The sequence below is a fragment of the Cornus florida genome, unplaced genomic scaffold, assembly GCF_030987335.1.
Source record: "Cornus florida cultivar Cherokee Brave unplaced genomic scaffold, ASM3098733v1 CherokeeBrave_3.0.0_Hap2_Chr05, whole genome shotgun sequence".
Classification (NCBI taxonomy): Eukaryota; Viridiplantae; Streptophyta; class Magnoliopsida; order Cornales; family Cornaceae; genus Cornus; species Cornus florida.
Genome location: NW_026775575.1, coordinates 76131672 through 76150479, shown reverse-complemented (window position 1 = coordinate 76150479; position 18808 = coordinate 76131672). Strand labels below are relative to the sequence as shown.

Genomic DNA, 18808 nt, shown 5'->3' with positions numbered 1-18808 from the left:
ATGTTGCACCAATAATTCTGAGTGGAGACAAGCACTGATTTGATTGATTGTAACCTTCCTGCATAAGAAAGGGGCCTTGCAGTCTAATTAGAAACTCTGTGTGTGATCCTACTAACGAGTAAGCTGCAGTGCTGAGCTTTTAGGTTGGTAGAGATTAGGGGCACTCCAAGGTATCTCACTGGAAGTGTGGCTGGCTGAATACCAAGTATTGAGGAAATCTGATGTTGAGTGTGATCTTGGATTCCAGAGTAGTACACTGAGCTTTTTGAAAGGTTGATATCAAAGCCAGACATTGAATAGAAGTGATCTAATGCAGACTTCAGTACTGAAACTGAACATACATCACCATGGTAAAAAAGCAGTAGGTCATCTGCATAGGACAAATGTATGAGTTTTTTTTCCTTACACCTCCAGTGGTATTTGAAAGCTAGTACCTTCCCCACATAATTGGCCACAATTGAAGAAAATGCATCTATTACAATTACAAAAAGGAAAGAGGACATGGGATCCCCTTGCCTAAGGCCTCGTTTCCCTTTGAAAAATCCTTGGAATTCACCATTTAATGCAATAGTGAAGGAAGGAGTGGATATACATGAATGAATCAAGGAGATAAAATTTGGGGGGTAGTTGTACAGTGATAGGCAGCTGATGATGAAACCCCACTTTACTGAGTCAAAGGCCTTTTTGAGGTTCACTTTGATTGCACACCTAGCTGGCCTACCATGTTTGTGATAACCTCTCAGAAGTTCATAAGCAAGAAGGATAGGATCAGTGATCTTCCTACCATAAACAAATACAGACTAAGCTTGATCAATTAGATTTGGCAGTGTAGCTTGTAACCTTGCAGCCAACAATTTTGAAATACACTTGTATATTGTATTAACACGAGATATAGGTCTGTAATCATGGAGTGAGGATGGATTTTGGCATTTAGAGACCAAGACAATGTAGGTGTTGTTAGCCTCTGCAATAAGTTTCCCATTCCTAAAAAATTCAGAAATTGCTTTTGGAAGAGACCTGTCTACAATGCTCCATGTGCTTTGAAAAAACAGTGCATTAAACCCATCTGGACCTGGAGCTCTATCCTTATTAAGCTTCATCATGCAAGTTTTGATCTTCAAATAGCTTGGCATTTCATCAAGAAAAGGGTGTCGGGAGGTGGGAACAACCTTATAGATGAATGGAGCCAAATCATTAGTGTGGTGAGTGGAAGGGGCTGAGAGACCAAGTAAGGACTGAAAATGAGTAACCACTTGGAGTTTAATGTATTCCACTTTATGTATAACCTGGCCATCATCAAGGGTTAGAGAAAAAATCTTCTTCTTGTTGTTCCTTGAGGTGACTGATTTGTGGAAGAATGATGAGTTACAATCCACAAGTTTTAACCAAACCATTATAGATTTCTGCCTGAGAACATCCTCTTGAATACTTCCCAATCTCAAGTACTCTGTGGTGAGAACCTTTTTCTAATTGTCTGGGTGTAGGATCACTAGGAGATAAATCCAGGTCCAATTAACAAGACTGGAGTTCAATTTGTAATGTATGGATTTTGGAATCCAAGTCAGAGAAATTTTTCCCACAATTGGATATAAGAATAGGTTTTAGAAGCTTGAGCTTTTGAACTACTTGGAACATAGCAGTTCCCTTGATATAGGTATTCCAAACCCCTTGGACTGAGGATGAGAATTATTGGTGGGATGTCCAAGCATTGAAGAATCTGAATGAAATATGCCTAATTGGTCTGTTGAGATCCAGTGTAACCAAAATGGGGTTGTGATCAGAGATACCTGGTGTGAGGAAGTTGCATTCTGAGATTGGAAAGGAGGCTGTCCATTGTTGGTTCACTAAAGCCCTATCAAACTTCTTAGCAGTACAAGCCTCTCCCATGCTTTTATTTGACAAAGAGTAAAGTATGTCACAAAATTTGAGGTCCTCCAATTTAGCATTTTGAAGGCAGTCCTTGAAATTTATCATTGCAGAACACCATTTTCTAGATCCCCATGTTTCTCTCCTATGCTTGGAATAACATTAAAATCCCCTATTAGCAGCCAAGGGGAGTGAGCAAAAGGGGTTGCTTGGAGGGTAATGTCATCCCACAAGGTCTGTCTCTCAATGGTACAGTTAGCAGCATAAATAAATGTAGAGAAGAAAGAAATATTAAGACCAATGAGTGAAATGTTGCAGTGAATTACTTGTCTGCTGCACTGAATAATAGAGAGGTTACTAGTATTTGGGTTCCACATTATCCAAATTCTACCAAGGTCAGAGAATAGATAATTATCTGTGATTGACCACTGTGGGGCAATGAGTCTATTGATGGCTGCCATGTTCGAGATGGCCACTTTGGTCTCCACTGTGGAGACTAAATCAAGTTTCTTCTTAGAAATTGATTAATTTCTGATTGTTTAGAGGGTTGATTCAACCTTCTAATATTCCATGTGAGAAGTGACATCATTGGAAGGGTGGAGAGAAGTGACCTTCAACATGCCTTGGGCTAGCTGAATAACGCTCAAGCATCAACTTTTGATTGTGGATAGACTTCATTCTTGCAAATCTCTTGAGGCTCCTAGCTGTCAATTTCCCTTATTGGGTTGATGGATTACAGTAACCTGGATCACTTAATGAGGAAGTGGCCATGAGGTGTTTGGGGGTAATGTTGTTAGGACGTGTAGTCATTGGAGAATGAGCTCTCATTTTGAGGGACTTGGGTTTTTTGTGGTTCTTATCTTGAGGAAGGGTTGTTGGTGTGGCAGTGTAGGTGTTATGGGATATTGGAGATGAGCAGTGGAGGGATGGCATGGATGATGTGGTATGCAATTGAGGGGTGTTTGGATTAGTTTTTGGATAGTGGAAGTCAAGCTTCCTACTACACAGGGGGAGTGAGCTGGAGAGGTAGATGTGGAGTAAGACTGTGATTCAGAAATGGAGTTGTTGACCATAGTATTGTTTAATGATGGGATTTGTGTAGATACAATTGGTGAGTCGAAGTTATCTGTGGAATTTTTAACATTGATGTCTTGATCATAATGTTAAAGTGGGGAGAAGTTATTTGTAGTTGTGGGTTTGGCAATGATTGGAGATGGTGGTTTAGAGACATTTGTAGGGGCTTTGTTTTTCTTCTTTCTCACTGTAACCCACTCTGACGTAGGTTGGACTACAGGGCTGTGGTCCTTGTGTTTGGGAGATGAGTTAATTTGTGAACCCTTACCATGAGCTGGATGAATGTAAGTGAGGGGGCAATTTACCTCTGTGTGGTTGAGGGCTCTACATTTGGGACAAATTTTAGGTAACCATTGGTACTCAATTCCAATATCAACTACTGACATGTCATCCATTCTAAGCTGAACTTTATTTTTCAGGGCTTGATTGAGGTCGAGGTTAACACAGATCCTGGCAAACTTCGGCTTTGTCCTTGCTTATGTGGCTTCATCTGCAAACAATGGCTCCCCTACAGCACTAGCAATGTGGCTTAGACCTTTTGCTGTCCAATAGTTATGAGGGACATTATAAAATTTGGTCCAAATAGGAAGGCATCCCAATTTGGTGGGTTGAGGTTGGTTGGTGTTGGTCTATTTCATTAATGAGAAAGGGTGTCCAGCTATTGACCATGGGCTATGTGGCAACACACATTCAGTCTGTAAAGTTGTCTTGAATCTGAAGATGAAGGTGTTGTTTTCCCCTATGATGGTGTTGGTTAGACCAAATGACTTCCACAATTTATCTGCAGCATTCTGTATTACCTTGTAGGGGAGTTTTTTGTGAATTGAGAACCCCACTAAATGATAAAATGACCAGAATTTGAGACCTTCATTAACCACCTCTCTTGGAGGTTCAATGACATTTGAGCATTCAAAGGTGGGGGCTATATATTCAAACTTCATTTTATTGGTGCCTTGCTGAACTACATTGGACCAAGTCAATGTGTTAGGTGGATGGATAGGATGTTGTGCTGACTTGGTTGGTAGAGATAAGTGAGTAATAGGGTGAGTTATGTCAGTTGGTGAAGTAGCTGGTATGACTATAAGTATGTCATGTGATGGTGGTGGTTGGGCTTTATTTTTATGCTGGATAATAGGTGCAGGGGTAATGGTATGTGGAGAACATGTGCTATTGTTACCTCTTTGGGAAAAAGGGTGTAAAGGAAGCCTGCAAAAGAGGATTGAACAGTGCAGTGGTTTTGAATTTCAAATTTGAATTCGAACCTGGGGCCACCAGTGGTGGATGAGCCTCTGATGTAGCGGTGGAGATGGAGATTGGTGGTGGAGGTGGATGTGCCTCGACTGCTACTTCTGGTGCTGCTGCTGAGATGGGAGTGATAGTGGCCATGGAGGTAATGATAGTTAATGATGCTGGTGGTTTCTTTGCCTGTGCTATGATATCCCCAGTGCTGGTGTTGAATATGAGAGGGGGTGGATGTGTCTGAGGCTGATTTGATTTGAGCATTGCAACTTCATCTCTCAGTTCTGAGATAATCTTGTTCTTTTCATAATGCATGTTCATTGATTTCCCCAAATTCTTTTCAGACCATTCAAGTTGTTCTTGCAACCTTGCAATTTGATGGCCAGGTGAGTTATAAAGCAGTGGATTGAAGTTTCTTGGGGGGTATGTATGGGGTGGTAATTTATCATGGTTTATGGTTCCTGAACTGTGTAAAGGAGGTTTTGATATCTTTTGTATGATGGGGTTGTTACTTGGTAATTTCCTAGTTTGTAGGTTCTTGGGTGGTTTTGATTGATATGAGTTGTGAGGTAACTGTATGTTGTTTGGGAATGTAGCATGTTTGGTTGATGGATGTTGGTTCGGAACATGATGTTGAAGTTGTTTGGGAAGGGCTGGATGTTCGGATGTAGATGCTGAATTGGTTCGTAATGTTGTTTTCAAGTTTGTCGTGTCTTTATCTTATATAAGGCGAAGACTTGTGAGACGTGTCACTAGAGTCCAAGATGTGTAACTAAGTGTTATTTGATAAAATTAAAAATTAAGTAATGAAAATTTTAAGTCGTAATTAAAAAATAAATATTTATTTATATCTTTTTAAATTTTCAACGTTCAACATTCAGTTATAAGTGATGTCTCTATCATTTAAAATTTTACCTCACTTTAAGTGGTGTTTACCATTTTTAGTAACATTCAAATTGTTTTATCAAACGCGTTTAATTACTTAAATGCGTAATCTATCCAGAATTAGACACTAAGTTAAATTATTAAATACCACCTCAGTATTCAAAATGTATCAATCAAATATATGGAATAATAAAAATTACTTTTAAATTATAAATACAAACATGTATCAAGTAGTGTTTATAACAAGATTACTTTGTAGAAGTGTGTGCATAATTCCTACTCATGAGCCATAATTAAATATTTTTTCTAGGATATATATACCATACCTTAAAATAAATAAATAAATAAATAAATAAAGTTGTGTAAAAAGTGAACTTGTATTATTTGTAAAAAAATGTACGTATATGTGTATATAATACACACAATGACACACACATACATTATTAGGCGAGGTTGTCGTCACTCGCCTTTTTCACTTCTTAGCTCGGCGGGTGACGCAAACAAAACTCTTTTTTCTTCACAAATTGCCGGCAAAACCATTTTCACCCTTCATTTGCACAAATGGCCTTTCCACGTGTCACTCGACAACCCATGTCCGTACATCACGCTCTCCACCTATAAAAAAGCTTCTCTCACACTTACCACTTCCCTTTCGCTCTCTCTACTCTCTCTCTCACACAGAGTATCTCTCCTCCACTCGATATGGATACCCTCCTCCTCCACTGCCCATCCATGACCAAGCGCCCCTGTTGCTCCTCCCCCTCAAACCCTAGGGTTTCCAAACTCGACCGCATGGACCGCCTCCTCGAATCGTTTCTGGATCTCTCCGATTCCTCCACTCTCTCTCTGGACCTCTCCTTCGATCGCCTTCTCGAATCTAGGGCTTGCGATTCGGACCAGAACGACATGATCGAGCGTGCACTCAGGCTTGGCTCTGTCCTTCTCGAAGCAGGCAAAAGATCTGCCAGAAAGCGCGCCTCCATGCATAACGCCGTCGTTTGGGCCTTATCTCCTGATCTCACTATCAAAGTATGTTTCTCTTCCGTAGTGCGTTGATTTTGTTGTGTGAATTCTAACAGTATTGTGTGGTCTTCTTACAAAATTTTGATGCTGCATTTGGAGTTCAATTTATGAGGTTCATTTTTTTTTTTCCTTAATGTTTTGAGAATATTATGAATGTGTGAAATGTCCAATTTTTATGACTCTTTCGATGCGATTTTGAAGATTTGCACTTGATTTGTCATAGGACTTCAGAAGTACTGAAGCTACGGCAAGTCTAGTGAGTAGTGAGCATTTGTAATGTTCACTTTATCATGTCTTTAGTTATTGAGGCTTGTATGTTGCTTGATCTACTCTATATTTGAATTTGGGAAATTGAGAGGTAGTAGGAGTGTATTTAAAATTGTGGATTTTGAACCGAATTCTTATCTGGGGATGGACCTCATAAATTTAACGATGTAATGGTGATATTTGTTTGAATTATTGGAAAATCATGAATAGTGAATGATATTTGGAAATGTGGCCTTGTTTACATGAATCTGGTTGAGTGAGTTATTGCAGTGGCAAGATACCAGTCATAATGATGATGGGTTATTTTACTGTTTCTGACTGTAATGTCTGATTGCTTTAATTTATGTGTTGGTTTTCAGGTTTTTTCAATGCTTGATACGCAGAGTGTATGCTATGCTGCAGCTACATGTTCTCTTTTCCAGAAGTGTGCCATGGATCCTTCTTGTTATGCCGATATAGACTTGAGAACAGTAGTCCCAAAGGTCAATAATGTGGTTGTATCTACCATGGTTCAACGAGCTGGGAAATCTCTTCAGTAAGAGTTCTTGATTCAAGCATTAAGTTGATGCCTTGTTATTATCTCTTTCTTAAGCTGCATTTCACTTTAATACTGTACAACTGCATCTCCATTTGTGAACAAAGACTATAATGTTTTTGACTAAACCATCTAACTATGATTTGATAAATCCCTCTTGGTTTCCATATTTCTTGGTACAGCCATCAGTTACTTGTACTGAACATCACTCTTACATTTTTTTAAGTATGCAATTTACTGAAAGCAGTCAGCTGTCATGAAAGTTAATGAAGCAAAATGATATTATTCCTACAGTAGCTGTGAGGTTGTTCCATGTCTAACTGACTAAGGTTCAGTAAGGACTCATAGATTTAATGCATTGATAATCCATATCAATTTGTATATATAGATGTATTGACGTAAGCAGAAGCGATAAATTTGTTCACAATGAATGGTTTACTTTGAATCCACAAAGTAAGTGTTTTGAATCCACAAAATTCTGAAATATTATTGATAAAAGGTTGAATGAATCTGCTTTCTCCATGACATATATTTATAATGAAAGAAAACCTAATACTAGAAAGAAACTAATTCTAGAAATAAGTCTTAAAAATAAATTATCTCTAAAAATTCTTATAAAAAAATAGAGAAAGACACATCATAAAATAAAACTACTAAATATAAAATCTCAGAGCATTAAGGCCTTCATTAAGGCCTTGAACAAAAATCTCGAAATAATCAGCAGATCTCCTAAACACAACAAAACGCGATTTCGGAGCCCTAAACGAAGGTTTTCAGTCGAAAACCGGCATGGCCCACAAGCTAAAGCTGGTGGGTTTTTCTCAATGCGCCGTTTCCATCCAAAAAAACACTATTGGTTTGTCGAAAACGGACTTGTCGAACTGTTCAGAATTCTGTCCTACATCATGGATTGTCCCTCCCTCCATATTTGTTCTCTTCCTTTTTGGTAGAAGCTGCATGCATAATTGGTCAGTTACCAGTTGGTTGAAGTAAACTTGTGGGATGCTTTGGCTTAATATGCTTTCACAAGTAATAGTTGCCATACATAGCTAGACCTTTATGCCCCTATGACTATCCCTATAACAGTAGGGTCCCGGCCCCGGCCAAGGAGAAGATTGCTCTATGAGAGCAGTGAAAATAAATTCTAGAAATAAGTCTAAAAATAAATTCTCTCTAAAAATTCTGAAAAAAATAGAGAAAGAAACATAATCAAATAAAACTACTAAATATAAAATCTCAGAGCATTTTGACTTCGTTAAGGTCTCGAACAAAAATCTCGAAATAATCCGCAGATTTCCTATACACAATAAAACGCAATTTCAGAGCCCTAAACGAAGGTTTTCAGTTGAAAACCAGCATGGCCCCACAAGCTAAAGCTAGTGGGTTTTTCTCAATGCGTCGTTTTCACCCAAAAAACACTATTGGTTTCTCGAAACGGACTTGTCGAACTACTTGTTGAACTGTTCGGAATTCTATCCTACATCATGGATAGTCCCTCCCTCCATATTTGTTCTCCTCCTTTTTGGTAGAAGCTGCATGCATAATTGGTTAGTTGCCAGTTGGTTGAAGCAAACTTGTGGGATGCTTTGGCTTAATATGCTTTCACAAGTAATAGTTGCCATACATAGCTAGACCTTTACGCCCCTATGACTATCCCTATAACAGTAGGGTCCCGGCCCCGGCCAAGGAGAATATCGCTCTACGAGAGCAGTGACCGATTCTTCGCGTTGAATCTTCTGGTCCGCCTCCCGTTCTGCCTTAGCCATTCGTTCCCTCTCTTTTTCCCGTAGTTCGTTCATTAAATCTGGATATTGCCTGTGTCCCTTGTGGCACTCCACCCTTTCAAGCACTTGCTCAAAGCTTAGCTCCCCCCATACCAGAGCCTCCTGGTCACGCTTGAGTGGGCATGCGTACAATGAAGGAACTCGATCAATTTTCATATTGGCTCGACTCTATGGACTGAATCATACTTGATCTGAACTCCTGCTGAGAGTTGGGCCAGATCTGCATGCAATAAACCCATTTAATAGGGTGTTATCAATTCACATAACCTTTTATGTGAAAATATTATGACAAAAGCATGCACCAAACCACCCAAATCTGAGTCACAATGGAAATTCCCACATAAACTAGAACTAATTTATAAAATATTAGGCACCAACCATGTGCTAAAGGACATAAAAGGCTATTGTACTAACCCTCTTGTGTGGAGCTTGCAGCATGCAAATCTTTGCCACTGCTCCAATTTCTCCTTGAAAAAAAAAACTGATTGTAAAAACTTATGAATTACATGCACCATACAAAGAAAAGCTATTGTACAAACCCTCTTGTTTGGAGCTTTCACCATACAAATCTCTGCCACTGCTCCAATATCTCCTTGATAAAGAGGAAAAAAAAAGAAAGCAGATTATGGAAACTTGTTATTTAAATGCTCCTGTATCGTTTATCCAGGTTGTTTGGTACTGAGGGATCAGGACAACATTGAAAGCCTTCATATTAAAGAGTCCACGAAGGCTATATATATTCAAAAGTTAGCATTGAGTTTGGCCATCTAAGTCTGATTATCTAGAGATGATTTTCCATTATGAGTAATTTGCTGGTTTTCTCTATGGACTATCATGCTGACAATGCTCTATAATATATATTTTTCATTTCACAGAAAAAAAGAAAAAGAAAAATGATTATCACATTTTTGTTTTTAAATTCAGATCTCTGAAGCTTGGTATAGTGCCTGGCCCAACCGCGTCACCTGGATCATCTCAACCATTAGTTTATACTATAAGGAACTCTGCAGATGCATCAGGATTTTCATGGAATGATAAGAGATCTAGACAAGGAAAGGAGTCATCTATTCTTACAAGGTCCTGCTTGAATCCTTTGGGTGGTGATAATGGTGCTCCAGGGTATGGTTTGATACTTTGACTTCACAATATGTATTGGTGACTTTTATTGTTATTAATATTTATTTTTTATTGTTAGGTTTCTTTTGAGGAGATTGCACCTTTACAACATCGAAAGAATGGATAACGCAGCACTTTGTGCAGCATTATCATTCTGCCCGTCTCTCCTTGATTTAGAAATTGTTGGACTGTAAGTTTCATGAAGCTGATTTTATCTTGTGTTGGATTTTTTGTTTTCTTACCATCTTTTTTAGATGGTGGTTGCTGGACATTTTGTATTTATGGCATTAATTTGTATGTCTATGCATGGATGTCGATGCTTAATTTTAATATTTTTGAAACAATGGTTACAACAGAATATAAATACATACCTGAAATCTTATTATGGAAAACATTCATTATTGTCTCCTTTCTTTAACATTTACATATGATGAATTGGTGAAATAGTGGGAGAGATTGACAATGGACTTCAAAGTCTTCGGTACATAAAGATTGTCAACATTAGTCTCTAATTCTAGGGTGAAAAGTGGTGAGAAAAGAAGTATTATATTGGGAATTGATTTTGGGATGCTAGAGAGAAGGAAATAGAAGAAATACAAGAGAAATATGTAAAGGCTTGAATGAGATGAATTACTCATTCATAGCTCTAGTAATTATATATAAAACGAGCACATGTTAATATTACAAGAAAGGAATTAAATAAAATCACTGCAGATTCTATGCCTAGACGTATGCGTAAATAAAGTCAAACTCCATTATTTAAGGTTATCGTATATTGGCTAATATGGTAAGTCACATCCCATAATTCGTGACATCCACTCTTCAAAAGTAATGAAGTACCCGTGTCGGACACATATTGCTCGGACATAGGTATGAAATATGTGTTCGACACTTTTGGTTGGACATTTACTTAAAAAACATATCCAATCATTCAATTTTATCATATTATTACTTTAAAATGATTTGTTGCCTATATTGAACACTTTGTTACATAAAAATGTTACTTTATTCTTGAAATTAAAATAAAATAATTAAATAAAATGAATATTTAGTAGTGTCCATGTGTCATTTTGTTTGGAGATTTGACACGTTCGACGCATGGATACATACCCGTACCCGATACTCGTACTCGAATCCATGTAACATAGCATATATCTGCTAACATGGTAAGTTACATCCAAATCATCTCGGGAATGTACCAGAGCTATACTCAATCCTTAATTAGGTGTCATGTCAAGCCCCCGCCTAGGAGGTTTTGGGTAGGCAGGGTGATCTGATCGCAATGAGGACATTGCGAGTTTGACACCATCCATTCGGGATGGTTTGAAGGAGTCAGCGCCCACCTGAGAGGTGTCGGGTAGGCAGGGCGGTCCGACCGTAACGAGAGCATTGTGAGTTCGGCACCACTCATTCGGGAATGGTCTGAGGAGACATTGTTGATGGTTTATGGTTTGCGGGACATTGGTGATTCTTTCATTTACATATTTTAAACATGTGTATGAAGGAAATGATACATGGTTGTTTGTTTATGGTCTGAGGAAACATTGTTGATTGTTTATGGTCTTAGGAGACACTTTGATTAGTTGAATGGTACTTCATTCGAGAGAAATCCATCTCCATTTGCACTCCGCAACTTGTAGGCATTTTGACGAAGGGTGTTAGTAAGACCGTGTTTGAGGATGCATTGTCCAAATTGAGCATCTCAGATATTCACGCACCAACTTGAAGGGGAGTGTTAGCCGCAATATGTTAGCCTAGAATCGTGGGATTTAATGGCTTAATTAGTGGCATTTGACCACGTAATTATTATTATTATTATTTCTTAGTTGGTACTCCCACACACATGACTCCACTGATTTAATATCATAATTAATGGGGTTTGACCACATAATTATTGTCATAATTAGTGGGTAATTAGTGGATTTGACCACGTAATTATTGTAAATTATATTTTTGACTAATATAAATACATGGCTGTAAAGATGTCAGAAATATCCTTCAAACCTTTACATATCTTTTTTGCCATTTAAATAGCTTTTCTGGCTGTATTTTTTGTAACTCCGCCCATTTCATAAAGTATTCGACCAGGTTTAAGTACCAATAAAAAAGATGATTGTCGCTATTGGACGATGAAATGGATTTTGGAATTAAGTAATATTCTCTAAAAAAGGTACTGTTAATAATCCCGCAGGTACTGAAACCATTAAAAGAACACCCAATAATTTATTGGGTACTGTAGTGAGTATTTGAAATACGGGAAAGAAATACTATTCATGTTATATTTCCAAGGGGGTTGCTTTTACAGAACTTCCTTGTATCATCAAACCGTCACCCATTATCACAACACCAACATTGTTTGATTGCAAATTCAAAGCAATGCCTATTGTAACCTCTTCAAATTCTACTAATTCACCTGCCATTACCTTATCAAGACCATGAATACGAGCGATGCCATCGCCTACTTGAAGTACAGTATTGGTACTCACAATCTTTACTTCTCTATTATATTGCTCGATACGTTCACGGATATTACTGATTTCGCATCTCAAATGGTTATCAAGTATTTCTTAATTCTTTTTTGAAAGCAAAATAATAATAGTAATAATAATAATAATAAGTCTATAGTAGAAGGATTAATCGATTCCATCCCATGATTGGGAATAAGGCACCCTTAGCCCATAGATGCGGATAAGGAGTCAAGATTGAAGCCCCCTTAGATCTGCAGGCACTTGACAGGGGTTAGTCAACTGATACTTCAACAACTGATCCGGGAACAACCAAAGTGCACTTATATTCAACTTGTGCAAACTCGTTGGATTCTAAATTGCGAAGCGAAATATAGAAGAAGGATGTGGATAAAATGGAAGGGTGAGAGAAAGAATATCAATGATATATGATTCCAATATGTAAGGTAAGGCAGTGTAATAAAGCATCAATATTGATTCATCCATAATAAAAGAAATTGTTCACAAAACTAAAAAAGTCTTCCTAAATATCAACTTCTTTTGTATTCCTTTTATATCTGGCATATCTACACCCGTGCATTTATATTAGTCAGAAAAATAATTGACAATAATTATGTGGTCAAATCTCACTAATTATGCCCACTAATTATGACAGTAACTATGTGGTAAAATCGTGCTAATTACGCCCTCAAATCCCACGATTCTTGGCTAACACTCCCCCTCAAGTTGGTGTGTGGATATTTGAGACATCCAACTTGGACAATGCATCCTCAAACATGGTCTTGCTAGCACTCTGTCTAAATGTTTGCAAGCTGTGGAGTGCAAATCTGATCAGATATGATTTTCTCTTGAAGTTCGGCACCTAATCACGTCTCTTATGACCATAAACAACCAACAATGTCTCCTCATACCTTTTTTCTTCATACACATCTTTAAAATATGTAGATGAAAGAATCAACAATGTCTTCTCAGACCATTCCCAAATGGGTGGTGCCGAACTTGCAATGCCCTCGCTACGGTTGGACCACCTTGCCTACCCGACACCCCTCGGGTGGGCGCTGTCTCCTCAGACCATCCCGAATGGGCGGGGTGCCAAACTCGCAACGTCCTCGTTCTGATTGGACTATAAAATCAAAGCTTTGGGTTAGTTTTCTTAGTTGGTGAAATAGTAATTATGTTGATCAAGCAATAGCCCAAATATTGGTGTATTTTCATTTGGAATCTTTGTTATAGAGGCTGGGATCTTTTCCTCTCCCAACCCATAACTCATTGTGGTTCCTAATAATAGACACCCAGACATGCCTTTGACAACACTATCTCTTCCTTAGATAGCATTCTTCTTTTGGGGTCCAATAGAGTGGCACTTCCATTTTTCGCTCACTATATCCAATAGTGTGACACTTCCTTTTTCGTCATCTTATTGCATTTAATGAAACAAAAAAGTCTGAGGGAAAAGAAAAAGCTTCCAACAGTCAGTTTTCTAGACAGGTTGATGTACAATTGCTGGCTATGTTTAAGTTTTTTAGATAGGTTGGTCTGCAATAGCTGGGCTGGCTATGTTTAACATTTCCTTCTTCACATGAAAACCCACTCGGTATTTTGAATATGGTATGGCCTTAGTAAGCTAGAAATATGTCATCCCTTATTGATGTAGTATCTGTATATGATGCAGAGACAGTGGATCACATTTTTTGCATTGCCATGCGGTTTGGTCTTGGGGTGTGGGACTTGTTAGTTTGGAATTCCTTGGGGGCACTGTTGGTGTTTGTGATGGATTTTTGCCAGGTGGTGATTCAATTTGAAATGTTCCAGGAGTTCGTTGAATACAGGTGGGATCAATGTGCTTTAGCTGTAACAAATAAGCATTGAGCTATCAAAGTTGAGCAAAGATTATCTAGGACCCCTGTTTTAGGAAGATATAAGCTTAAGTTTTGGAGCTAGTAAAGCTTAAAGGACGGTTTTTTGCCTTTTTTGATCAGTATGCTTAATGGAGGCAATCTTGGAGAGTTAATGGAATTAGATTGTGATTTATTGGTTTTTGTAGAATTACAGATTGAACGGTGCTTACAGCATACCTTGAATGAGTCTTGGTCTCTTTTTCGAAGTCACCACTTTCAATGATATTTGTAACTGGAGAGGGAGATGAATAGGGGGGGACTATAAGTTATCTTGGTCTGTTCAGTGAACGAGCATGCATCACTGAGGAAGAGAGAAAGGAAGGGATGATGGAGGAAGACTTGCTATGAAAGTCCTTATGACTGTGTCACCATGTTCATGAAAGAGGAGGGAAGGAGGGAAGAAGGCTGTGTGTGTGTGTCTCTTAGTGTGTCTTCTGTTAGCAAGCACATGTGATTGAAGAAGGGAAGACTTGCTTTTAAGTTAGTCCTCCTCCTTTTATCTGCACCATAAGAACAGAGTGTTCCTTTACTTCTGAAAGGTGTGAAGTTACCAATAAAAGGAGACAATTTATGTTAGTATACATGTGCTTTCTGTTTATTTTGATTTTTCCTTTTTGTTTCCTTTGTCAGTTTGTGTTGTCTTTTGAACTGTATGCTGAGTATCCTCAACTGGGAACTTGTTTTTTCGTTAACAGTCATGTTGAATTGAGGCAAACATTGGAGTCAGTGAGCAGGCACTGTCACTTGATAGAGCGCTTGTTTTTTGAATCTTCTAAAACAGGTGTTCTTTTCTGCACATGGTTTTCCTTTTCTCATGCCTGTTGAAATTTTTTCTTACTTTGTATTTCTCATTTCAGGTAGAGATGACAGTCTGAAACTGCCAACCTGTAGTGATCTAGTGAACAATTGTCCTCATATAACTTCATTGGCACTCAGAGGATTTAAGTTGCATGACTACAAAGCCCGTGTGCTTGTCAAGGTACATTTTTTGCAATTTCAGAAGTATTCACAATTCGGGGCCTTCTTTGCCCTCTTAATGAGCCATTTTTTCATTCAATTTTATTATAAAATGGCAAACCAAACTTTCCTAGTTTTTATTTGAATGTCACGATTCAATTGTTGTTTCATATAATCCCTAATACATGCTTGAGTAGAATATGGGCTAGGAGGCCACACTTCTATGTAGGGTCATAGCGGTGTCTGACACACGTAGGAAACGTGTCAAACACACCTCAGATAAGTGCCAAAAGTGTTGATTCTTCTTTCAAAATTTATAAATCAGAAGTGTGATGCATAATACTAAAAAAATTGAAAAAGAAAAGGAGAAAGCATAAAAGTGTGAGAATTTTCTACTAAGAAGAAAGAGGGAGATGGAGAGGGAGACCAAAACCAACATGGGATGAGGTTATTAAAAATGGCTTTAAAAAGTTAAATATAGTAGGTGAAATGACATGTAATAGAAAAGATTGGAGGGAGAGACTTCATGCGGCCGATCCCATTCATATGGGATTAAGCCAAGGATGATGGTGATGATGAAAGAGGGAGATGGGTAATTGCATATTTAAAATCTTGATGGATTGTCAATTAGAAGTTGGTCTGCACAACCCTTTATAATGTGCACAAGTTTGACCTGTATGGTCCATTAATAGAATCTTGTATAAAGGCGCTTTCTAAGAAGTGTTTCATACGTTTCAATTTAATTATTTTTAAAATTGTTTTCATCAAACCCATGTAAGCCATAACTCTGTGGTTCCTAATAATACACAATCCTGGGATTGACTGGATAGAGATGTAAATTTTGATATTTTTTACATAAGGTGGTTGTCCTCATAATCAAACCTACATTCTCCCACTTGAAAACCTGATCTTTTACCACTGCACCAAGCGTTGGCCCCTTTGTTCTCGTCAAGGCTATCAGCTCTAAAGTTGATTGGTTTGGTATGTTTTAAGTAAGGTAGGACTTTATTTGGTGAATTATTCTCAGAATCACTTTCCTTTTTATGTTCTTTATTTTTTAGGGCCTGATCAGAATATGTTCATTTGAATTTAACTAGATCTAGACATGTTGATCTATCCTGAAACACTAGAGACACAAAATTTAGCATACTGTCAAATGTGGATTTTTAACTGACAAGTATCATGGTTGTGAATTTTTTATACAGAAATTTAATTCAAAATTTCAAACAGCGTTGAAGCTAAATATTTCCGTGTTATTTTATTCTGTGCAGGGATTTCGTAAACTGAAATATATGGACTTTTCAACATCTTACTCAATAACTGGTGCCTTTCTAAGGTAGGTGTATGATGTATCCCTGTGAAATATATGGACTTTATAAAATTGTTCGGCCTGTATTTCCATTTGAAATTTTCTCCTCGGTTATTTGTCGTGACTTTTGTCGCTTTCAACTCTTTAGAAACCTTGGGGGCAGTGCAGGTGGGAATCTGCTGGAGGTACTGATTTTGCGGGATTGTATGCATCTCAAAGAAGTGAGTACCACAAATTTTCTCCACCTGTATGTGTCTCCCTCTCCCTCCCACCCTAGATAAATCATGTGCAGTTGAAAAGTGAGTACTACAATGTCTCTCCATTTGTATGTGTCTCCCTCTCCGTCTTACCTTTGTTGCGTCATGTGTAGTTGGAAGTTGCTCGCTCTTTGACAGCAGTTATTGCAGGAGATTTCAAGCTCCTTAGACATCTTGTGAGTATAATATTACATGTTCTTTTGAATTTTCTTTCTCTAGCATTTGTATATGTTTTGGTTAAAATATAATAGAAATAGAAACATTGGAGTAGATTTTTTTTTTCTTTTTTTTTTTTCGTCCGTATCTTGGACTTCCCCTTTTAAGTTTCTCTGTGTCTTCAAAACAGGACATATCCAACAGGGAAGGTCTAGCGTCTGAAGGTGACTGGTACAATAGATGTTACAATTTAAGGTAGTGGTTCTCTCTTTTATACTGTTTTTTGATTGTGTCTTGTTTGTGTTCACTATAGTAATTTGGTGTATTGTGCAGTAATATTCCCGTAAAGCAATTGTTGGAGGAAAGGCCCGACTTCTGCTTGCTGGCTGAGTTTCCTGCAGAAGGAAGGTTGGTTTATCCTTTATTCATCAAGATTGATGCCAACAGAACTTGAAATTACTTTCTTTAACTGTTTGTTTGGGACTGCCTTGTCTGTTTTTGCAGTTTCGTCGAAATTGAACAAATGATTGGCAGTGATATAAACAGTGATATCAGCTTGCCATCACCGCTAAGTAGCCACACGTCAGATGGATCATTGTTCATTTCTTCATCAGAGAGCAACTATAGTAGTGATCAGGGTAGTGGTAACGAGGATAGCCGAGATCACAGCTTTGTAGTTTATGAGGAAAGCTCAGACGAGGTGGATATTATGCCTGGTTAAGAGAAACACCTAGCACCGCAAGAACAAGAATTTGCAGCCACTAAACGAATTTGGTATTGCTCTCCCTCTTTCTCTCTATAGTCTCTACACACACACACGCTCATATATGCACGCGAAGTATAGGAATGAGCTTGTAATATATGTAGCTGTTATGTTTTCAATTGTACTGGTTTCGGCTGCATGAGATGTTCTCTTTCTTTGTAATTAGAATTCATTTATCTGTTATAATGCTTGGGGGCAGTCAGCCAATTTCTGATATTGTGGTCAAGCCAGGCCTATGCTGAAGGTTTGTCCACTTCAAAGTAAAACCAAAGTGGTATCAGATTACAAAATTCTGGAAGATGATGCCTAGCCTAGCCTTATTTCTTATATTCAAGTTAGCAAACAATATAAAATGGTTATCTAGTCCATAGCTGGCGGGTTTTTCGGTTACCGGTCTTAAGTTCATCTAATAGCAAGGAGTACAACTGAAACTTCATTGTGTAGTGATATTAATTGAGGAAGTTGTCTCTATGATTACTTATTGATGAAATAACAAATGAAACTTCGGACAAGTCATCCAAAATTTCAACTTTTATATTGAAAGGAGTTGAGTACAGTTCTCTGATTAGAGATTCTGTTGCTGGTATATTTTCCCCAAAATTAGCTTCTCTTTTTCCTTGCTAATTGTGTAGTGATTTAGATCCGTAATAATTAAAATCTTATATGACCTTTTCATTTCTTGTTTGTATGATCTTATGTTTATTCATAATTCAGGGACGAGATGTTTTTGTGGAGGTCACGCTGAAATAAGATTGTGGTATGTTAAGCTTATGTTCACCTTGACGTGCAATCTAATGCATACCCTTGGAGCAGAAGATGACCGGAAAACTTCGCAAGTGCAGAGATATCGCAGTTTGGTTTTTTAGTCGAGAGCATGTTTTTCATTGTACTGCTTGCCTAGAGAGAGATACAACTGATGGAGCAGCAATGGGAGGGGTCCTTTTATTCACCCTTTCTAGCACCAGCCGTTACCTTGTTTCCATTCAGTTTCATTGAAGGCCATTATATTTTTCAGTTCATTTTTTATTATAACTGCAGCTGTATAACTGTGTAAGTATCTTTCTGTGGATTTCTGAATTTATTTTATTTTATTTCAAATGGTCGCTTTCACCATGTTAGCCTTCTACAGTTATGTTTATTTCAGTGCAGTTGTTCCCTTCAGTACTCGAACAAAGTCATACAGAGTTATATTACCCCCATTAACTGACAATATA

General features: G+C 37.9%; 1 protein-coding gene across 1 annotated transcript; it reads left to right on the top strand.

Annotated features, from left to right (window-relative positions):
• The first annotated feature begins 5705 nt into the window (after positions 1 to 5705).
• On the top strand, positions 5706 to 18707 carry LOC132306914 (F-box protein SKIP17-like). Its single transcript, XM_059804514.1, has 13 exons — positions 5706 to 6093; positions 6714 to 6889; positions 9598 to 9792; positions 9869 to 9979; positions 14848 to 14933; positions 15010 to 15131; positions 16381 to 16445; positions 16567 to 16639; positions 16789 to 16851; positions 17022 to 17086; positions 17165 to 17239; positions 17336 to 17605; positions 18309 to 18707. Exons 1-12 carry the CDS (start codon positions 5767 to 5769, stop codon positions 17550 to 17552), a joined length of 1575 nt encoding a protein of 524 aa, XP_059660497.1. The 5' UTR covers positions 5706 to 5766; the 3' UTR covers positions 17553 to 17605; positions 18309 to 18707.
• Positions 18708 to 18808: the final 101 nt, after the last annotated feature.

What these genes read in the sequence shown, in the direction of transcription:
- LOC132306914 (XM_059804514.1), top strand. Translation starts at nt 5,767, where the DNA reads ATGGATACCCTCCTCCTCCACTGCCCATCCATGACCAAGCGCCCCTGT. An exon ending in CTCCTGATCTCACTATCAAA is followed by an intron (nt 6,094 to 6,713) that starts GTATGTTTCTCT and finishes GTTGGTTTTCAG; the next exon opens with GTTTTTTCAATGCTTGATAC. An exon ending in TCAAGCTCCTTAGACATCTT is followed by an intron (nt 16,852 to 17,021) that starts GTGAGTATAATA and finishes TCTTCAAAACAG; the next exon opens with GACATATCCAACAGGGAAGG.